At 46.1% G+C, this 8,375-nt stretch overlaps 1 protein-coding gene across 1 annotated transcript in view; it reads left to right on the top strand.

The window, feature by feature from the left end:
- The window catches only part of TGFBRAP1 (transforming growth factor beta receptor associated protein 1), a 36,976-nt gene extending 30,401 nt beyond the window's left edge, over positions 1-6,575 (top strand). The window contains exons 10-11 of the mRNA XM_023536608.1: positions 1,211-1,852; positions 3,828-6,575. Coding sequence (XP_023392376.1) covers positions 1,211-1,852; positions 3,828-4,004 — 819 coding nt within the window. The 3' untranslated portion in view covers positions 4,005-6,575. The remainder of the gene's footprint in view (positions 1-1,210; positions 1,853-3,827) is intronic.
- Positions 6,576-8,375: the final 1,800 nt, after the last annotated feature.

Below are 8,375 nucleotides of genomic sequence, written 5' to 3'. Positions count from 1 at the left end.
AGAGTACCTTAGGCATGCACCAAGGATATAAAGATAGATATGACTCGGTTCTTGTCTTCAGTTTAACCAGAGGACTGGTAGAAGCTCCACATGGGGCTGAGGGAACAACGAGCTATGCCTTGCGGGGAGGGGCAGGGAGAGCCTCCTAGACAGGGTCCCATTTTAACAGTCATAGAGGGTAAATCTGAACTCACAGGACAGACCCGGGAGCTTATAGGAAGTGGGGCGTCCCCAGGGCACCGTGGAGGAGCACTGCAACTCAGAGACTAATTCTACCCTTGTTTAGTCAGGTGACTTGGGGAATGAGGTGTCTGTCTGGGCACATTGCAGTAACGGTTCCTGCCAAGCCTACCTACTCAACGTGGCTGTGAGAATCAAATATAAATGAGATGACAGAGGTGAAAAGTGTAGATCGCTTCGGTGACCTCTTAACCACCTTTGTACCTCTCCCTGTGCCTTAAATGTGGTATTCACTTAGTAATTATTTGTTGGCAGTTCTTTGTGAGGTTGGTGACGATGCATGTCGCAGCTTCTGTGTCTGGTGCTGTCGATGACATATGTTGAAGAGCCAGCTCTTGGCTGCGGAACTAGTGGTGTCTGCCATGTGTATGCATCAAGCCAGAGGTGGCCAAACTTCAATGCTAAATACCTATGATGGGAGTATTAACCTTGGCCCCTGAAATGGAAGTTGTCCTTGGAATATCCCATCACAGCAGGAAGAGATCTTATGTTATCTTCCTATTCTACAAGGAGCGAGGCGCAAAGGGACTTGACTAATGAGACGCAGCCCATGAAGCGCAGGGCCTTGGGCAGCACTGATGTTCCCTCTGCTGGTATCATTTTACTTTTAACCTGGAAACTTAAATTGCAAGAGAAACAAAAGAAAATTTTAGACTGATATAGGTATGGGTTTTTAACAATATGAACCCATATTCTGTTCCATGAAATATATTTCAAATTGGAATGAAGGGGTTCGGCACATTTTCTGGGGTGGGACGGTATTGTCTGGATCGAAGGAATATGGTGACTTTCTGCTTTAGTCAAATGTCCCTAAGAGGGAAAATAGGAATGACATGGATTAATTGGAGACCTGGCACTGTGATACTCTGTGTGTCACTGGACCTTCTGAGACTATGGGTTATGTGTTTCAGTCATTCTCTAAATATGGGTGAAAATCTGTAGTCTGAGACCTGGCCGAACTTTGAAGTAGAGTCTGTCTCTGGTATTACTAACACCCCGATGTGAAGCATGGAAACGCAAGAAAACCTCCTCGGAGTGGTCTAGGTGGTGGCATGTAGGAGTGTCGAGGTGCCAGGTTTGCTTTCCCCTTTCCTACGCTGACAGCACCAGGGAGGCCAGTGACTGCACTGTGTTGGCCCCGGCCCTGCCCGTTCTGACGAGTGGATTCTGCCCAACAGAGAGAGTCCAGCGTGCCGGCCTGCCCATGGAGAGCGCCATCCTGCACGGGAAGCTGGAGGAGCACGAGAAGGCCCTGCACATCCTGGTTCACGAGCTGAAGGACTTCTCGGCGGCTGAGGACTACTGCCTGTGGCGCTCCGAGGGCAGAGACCCGCCCTACCGGCAGCGGCTCTTCCACACGCTTCTTGCCATTTACCTCAGCCCTGGCCCCTCTGCGCCCGAGCTGGCTGTGGCCGCCGTGGATCTCCTGAACCACCACGCGACAGAGTTTGATGCCACTCAGGTCCTACAGCTGCTGCCGGGCACCTGGTCGGTGCAGCTGCTCTGCCCGTTCCTGACGGGGGCCATGAGGGACAGCATCCACACCAGGAGGACCACTCAGGTGGCTCTTGGCCTGGCCAAGTCTGAAAACTTAATCTACAAATACGATAAGGTGAGAGCTTGGCCATCTTCTTGGCCACTCGGCGTGTTATTTCAGGTCTTTGTTACCTGTGGAAAAATATTCTTTGTCAGTTTTTTTCCTCTACAGCTTCGACACATCAGAAATATGATTTCACTCATATAGAAGCAGAGGTGCCTGTGAACAGAGGCTGCAGCTGCGTGGCAGGCATAACGCTGGTGTACTGTTTGTCCCCTTCTTAGATACTGACGATCAAAAGAAGCATGTTCATATTGTATGCCAGGCACTTTTCTGCACTTTATATCTTGATACCATTTCATTATCACAACGTTTATATATGGTATCTACTATTATTATCACCATTTCACAGAAGAGGAAACTGAGGCACAGAGAAGTCACATAGTAGATGGAAGAGCCCAGATGTGAATTCCAGGACACTCGAGAATGCTACATTCTTGGTGTGTTCCTCCAACAAATATCACAGACTCAGGGGCTCAAACAACAGACATTTGTTTCTCACAGTTCTGGAGGCTGAAAGTTCAAAGACCAAGGTGCCAGCAGATTCGGTGCCTGGTGAGGGCTCTTCCTGGCTGGTAGACAGCCTGCTTTTCACTGTGTCCTCACATGGCAGAGAGGACAAGCTCTGGTGCCCCTATTTCTTCTTATGATGGCCTTAATCCTATCATAGTAGCTTCACCCCTTGGCCTCATCTAACCTTCATCAGTTACCAAAGGCCTCACTTTCAGCTGCCATCACATTAGGGGCTAGGCCTTCATCATGTGAATTTGGGGAAGGGACACAGAGTTCAGAACAGTCACCAAGCTCATCTCCCTCGGGAGACTTCACTCTTGTGAGGCCTGTACTCCACGTGGCCGGCAGAGTGGTCTGTCCGAGGCAGGAATCTGATGTGTTCACCCCACTTGGAAGCCTTCATTGACTCCTCAGTGGAGGAGTCGAGGCCTGGAAGATTCAGTCACAGGTCCTTTGGCCTGCCCCTGGTCATCTGTCACTGCTTGCCGGGACACATGGCACCTGCTGGTATAAAATGCTGCTCCACACACATGGCCTTGGTACCTGCCATTCCCTCTGCCTGGAGTCTTCTTACCTTGTCCTAATGAATGCCTACTGGAAACCCAGACTGAGCACTTCTCCTTAGTGAAGGCTTCATACCCTTTTAAGGAGATTAACTACTACTTTTGCCTGCTGTATCCCGCGTACTCACGTTCGTAATCACCTGCTTCTATGGCTAGACTTTGGGTTCTTTGAGAGCAGGAAGCTTCATTTATTTATCTCAATATTTCTAGTGCCAAGTCTGGCGTCCTGAAGGTATTAAATAAATGTTTGTTGAATGACTGATGAAACTAATGTGTCCACAGTTAAGTCCACGCCAATAGGCTGACGTGCCTGGGTTGACACAAGTGAATCATGCAGAAAAGCTCTTTAAGTTGCAAAACTTAAGTCCTAATCACCAGACAGGAAACAATGAAGTTATAGCTCTGTGTCATTAGTTATCTTTAAAGAATTCAAATTATGCGTCCTAGGACCAGTCAGGAATATGCCACTAATCTATCCTATGGCTTTGACCAAGTCCCTTATTCATGCCTTACTTCTCGTATTTGTCAGTGAGAGGACTGGGGATTGAAATGACTTGTACGGTCTTATTAAACTCTAACATTACATGACCTTTTAGTATGCCTTGCTGAAATGTGTCAGAGCTCACAGAACATGTGAGAGAGGATCTTGGTGGGAAATGCCTCGGCCAGACTTGGCAGCAATGATGTTTGTAAAATACGAAAGCTGATTTGTGGCTTTTTTTTTTTTTTTTTTTTTTTACTTCTCCAGTTACTAAGGATTTTTTTGTTTGCTTTCACTTCTAATAATCTGTTTCAAGAGGCTGATGTTAAAGCCATCCTTATCAGTAATAATAATCCATGGGGTAACGCGTGTCAATTCTGAAAAACTGGTACACTGCTGTGTGAGAATCCTCAGTCTTTATTTCTTTTTGCAGATGAAGTTGAAAGGAAGCTCAATTCGACTCTCAGACAAAAAGCTGTGCCAGGTGTGCCAAAATCCCTTTTGTGAGCCCGTGTTTGTTAGATATCCAAATGGTGGTCTCGTCCACACTCGCTGTGCTACCAGCAGACACACAAACCCCAGCTCCCCCAGCCCTGGCGCTCGGACTTGAAGAGACCACCCAAGGGCACCAGAGGGACCCCGAGTTCTTTACCAAGCCTGCTGGAAGCAAAGAGCAAAAAGCCACTGCACTGTCAGTCAAGATGAAGGGGTGACATCTGGGTGCTGGGGAGACTTCAGTCACTGTGAAACGGGAACTCTTCCCTGCTGACCACCCTGCATTGAATGTAAATGGAAAATCTGAAAATGGAGTCATTTACAGTTCGCCCATCCAGGTACATAGTCATCCAAAACAGAAGTCCACTTTGAAAGAAAAATGAGCCTTCCCTGTGCACTCCAGACAAACTGGACCCCCCTTCCTACCCCCATGCTCGATCTTCAGATACCCATTCGCACTGGAAACATTTGCTTCAGGGTGGCACAGAGGTGACACCCTCACTTGGCCAGATGAATAGCCAGGGTGTACAGACCTGTGCGGGTAGGTTTCACCATCACATGTTTCCTTCCCGTGCGGGTATGTGCTCCATGGGGTCCTATCTATTTCCTGGATGACCTCGCGGGCTTGCCCTTGGCAAATGGCTGACCTGAGGAAAGTACTTCTGTTCCTTTCTGCTTCCCATTTGGCTCTCAACCCTTAAAACATTCTGCCTTGTTTACCCAAGCACACTACCTTTTGGGTAAAATCATGTGCTTCTGGCTGCCTCCAAGTGAAGACCGATAAGAAACTGATAAAGTCCAAGAGAGAAGCACCTGCCTCGTCTTGAAAACAATGGCGGAAACAGAACTCGTGGTGGGTCAGGGCCCAGGCTCCTTCACTGTTGCATCATCTCCTGATCTGAAATTCCACAATTACTGTGTGTAACTAAAACTTTTTATTTGAAGTTATATCATCTTTGTAGTTTTTCTCTGGTTTAGAAATGCATTTGTCATATTCGTTAGGGACGTTTTTTCTGGTTAAAATGTACCTCCTATTGAATTCTCGGGAAATTAAAAGGGAATTGTTATGAGCACAAACTGGGCATATTTTCAGGAGAGGTGGGTTTTACCCCCACACTCTCAACAAGGCAGGCAGTGGGTGACAGTTGCCTTTGCACGTGGCAGAGACGTCACCTTTCCTGCAGGTAATGCCACGTCCCCTTATGAGGAAGTCCAGTCAGGCTGCCTTACCTCCCAGCACTTTACATGCCTGCTCTGAGGTTTCCTGAACACACAGGAAAAATGCCCCTCGTTCCTCAGACCAGAAGCTCACTTTGTGTTTTTGTCCGACGTCGCCGAGAGGCCACAGCTGTTGTTCCTCCACTGCCATCTTTTGAATTTTTTCATTTTGATTGTTGATTCTATTAGGCATTAACAATAATGACACTGAACCCCCTGCTGTAACACTTGGAAGACAAACACCAGCCTATACGTGTGAGAAGAGAGAGAGGACCCTGGGATATGCAGTCTCCATCAGCCTAAGTCTCACAGAGAGGGGATGGAGAGCTTGTTCTCTGTTCTTTAAAAACTGTTTTCTCCACCAACGGTCAGTGTTCCTTTTCCTTTAGTGATTCTAACAGGTCAAGAAAGCAACGGCATCCATGCATTCTTTCCTAGCTATGTCTTGATGATCTAAAGAATAAATGAAGAAGAAATTCGCCTTGTAATTCAGCCATGTGCTGTGTGGATTGGTACGGGTTCAAAGCCCAGTGAAGAGTTTTACCCTGTGGATGACTGTTGAGGAATCGTCACATTACTGTGCACGTTCTCATTACAACTTGGGGGCCTGGATTTACTCCTCAAAGAACAAGTACATGCAACATTGCACTTTTAAAAGCACTGTTTTCTGCACTTAAAATGGGTAATATCTTGAAAAAGCCTTGTGATTGCTCATTCTTAACTTGGGGGGCACTAGTCCCTTTTTTCTCTGAACATTGATCAATATTTTGAAATGTTTGTTACCCTTTAGAATAATGGGAATTAAAGTTTAATAGTTTCCCGTCTCTACCAAATCCTCTAAGGCAGGCAGAATTCTATGACGCTGCAGAATTATCCTCCTGTGTTAAAAACCATACCTTTCTCTAACCTTTCTCAAACTCCCACCAGGTTCTTTTCTTAAATCAGATTTTTAAAAAGAAATACATGGTTCTTTCTACAGGCCTGCTGTTTTGTGACTGTGCTTTTGAATAGAGCAATTAGAACCATCACTCAGCCCTTTTTCCTCTTGTTAGGTTCCATGTAACCATTCTAGTTAAAACAGCATGAACTGAACTCATTTGACGTCAATATCCTGTGGGCAGTCCCGTTTAATTTTATGAGCTGTTTATTCGCTGTTGCTGATCAAGTGTTAACGTGTGAGTGCCGCGGAGGCCTTGCGGCACCAGGCCTGAGGTCAACGCTGAAAAGCCGTGCGGGTGAGCCAGTGTCCCTGCGTGCTTCCGGAGTGCAGGGAGGCTCAGATGGCCGCGGGGTCACGCCATCAGACTGACGCCTGTCACACAGCTAGGGCAGCCCTTGCCTCTTGCTTGCTAGCCTATGGAAACTGTTCCTTGTAACTTTATCCTTTGCCCCTGGTTGGGTCCCAGATATATAGGATGTACAAATGTAAACTTGTTGATTTTATTAAAATTCTTTTAATTCTTTGTTCCTTCTGTAGTTTTTTTGTTTTTGTTTGTTTGTTTGTTTGTTTGTTTTTAATAAAAATTACCTCAGTCAAGTGATAGTTTCCACTTGCTCAGTATGTAGCCTAAGGAGTTCTAGAACTTGCTCATCTGAACCTCGTGGCTCTCCTCTCAGCGCCTGCAGAGGACTTGTGTGGCCACCCCTCAAGATTTTGTTATTGCTTTACCGAATTTTAAACGATTCACCTCTGACTTTATTTTTTGCATGTTCTCAAATTGCTCCTTGATTAATCATGCCTTGAGGAGCTTAACAAAGAGATTCCTGGTTACTTCTCACATACGTCGCCTTTTAGCCAAATGCTCCTAGATAACCCTGCTGCCCTTAGATTTCTAATCCTGAATATATTCAAGGAACAGAACATTTTTTTAATCTCACCTACTTTTTTAATAATTTTTATTTTTTGATTACAGTTGCCATGCAATATATCGGTTTCAGGTGTACAATGCAGTGATTAGAAATTTGTATGCCGTACGATAATCTCACCTGTTGTGTTAATTCATCCCTTAGAACCTGTTCATAGCAGGTCTTTGAGAAGTGCTACTGAATGAATTTCACAGCACTTCCCCTTCTTCTTTCATTCATTTCAGGTAATGTACTAAGGGTGTGTTGACACAGTTGATACCCCCCAACTCTTCTAACCAATTCTGCATGCCAGCATGGCTGGTAAATTCCTACTATGTGTGGGTGAGAGCGGGGGTGAGGTGTCCTGAGTCATCCAGATTTCAAGTTGAAGGAACTCAGGCACAGGTCGTTGGGTGATTTCCTTGGAGTCTGAGTCCCCACCTCAGGTGTCCCTGTCTGCTGCTTCACCAACCATGAACAAAAAGCGAAAACCAGAAACCAACCCAGAATTGACTGTATTCAAACAGAAAACCATGAAGCAGAAACTTGACTGTCCTTTTCACATTTCTGTCTTGTTGGTATTAGATGGTCATTCACATATTAGAGATGAAGCGGGGCGGGCGGGGTGGGGGGGCACTTAGGCTTACATACCTGACTAGAAAGGAAGAGGTTGTAGACTCACTGTCTATGGGACTACTGCACAGCCAAGTGGTGAGAGAGAAAAGTGTGAATAGATGTCCTAAGCGTCTGTCTGTGAAGGCAGAGACTGGCGCCTGACTTGGTTAAATGGGCTGTGACTCCATTAGTTGTAATTAGAAACTGACTAACACCCGATCTGCTCTTAGCAGATCTGTGAACCTTAGTATTTAAAATGAAAATGTGTAAGAATCTAGACCATTTGGACGAGAGGGCCTTTCACCTTCTCCAAAAAGCCAAATGGCTGGAGCACCACCTAAAAGCTTATTGATACCTTGTTCAGAGATAAGCACAGGAATTAATGAAGTCTGCTTCTTTAGCTTGCAGCCAAGGAAGGGATACAAGTAGCCACAATTCAGTCTGCAGCCCAGAGTTCTAAATGAGGTAAATGAGACACGTGGTAAGAAAAGATTAGTAACACACACAACTCGATAGGCCAACTGTGACGAGAAGTAAAATATTACCACTAAAGTTGGGGAAACCGGGTCTCATCGGGCTTTGACACACCCAGCTGTGGTCCTGGGCAAGTCACATTCCCTAGACCTTGCTGTATCACCTATAGTCTGGAGGTGGAGTGGGGTGGTGTCTGAGGATCCTTCAGGTCTCACCCTCTGTTCCAGCAAGGGAGGTCAGGGCTAAGTAGTGGGGATGGTCCAGCCTTCGATACCAAGTGCTGCCTTTATAGGGTCTTGGGTCTCTCAGGATGTCAACCAGCGCAGGACTCTTA

Source organism: Pteropus vampyrus, unplaced genomic scaffold, assembly GCF_000151845.1.
Source record: "Pteropus vampyrus isolate Shadow unplaced genomic scaffold, Pvam_2.0 Scaffold160, whole genome shotgun sequence".
NCBI lineage: Eukaryota > Metazoa > Chordata > Mammalia > Chiroptera > Pteropodidae > Pteropus > Pteropus vampyrus.
The sequence above is the reverse complement of the archived record's forward strand: the minus strand, read 5'-3'. Positions and strand labels throughout refer to the sequence as shown.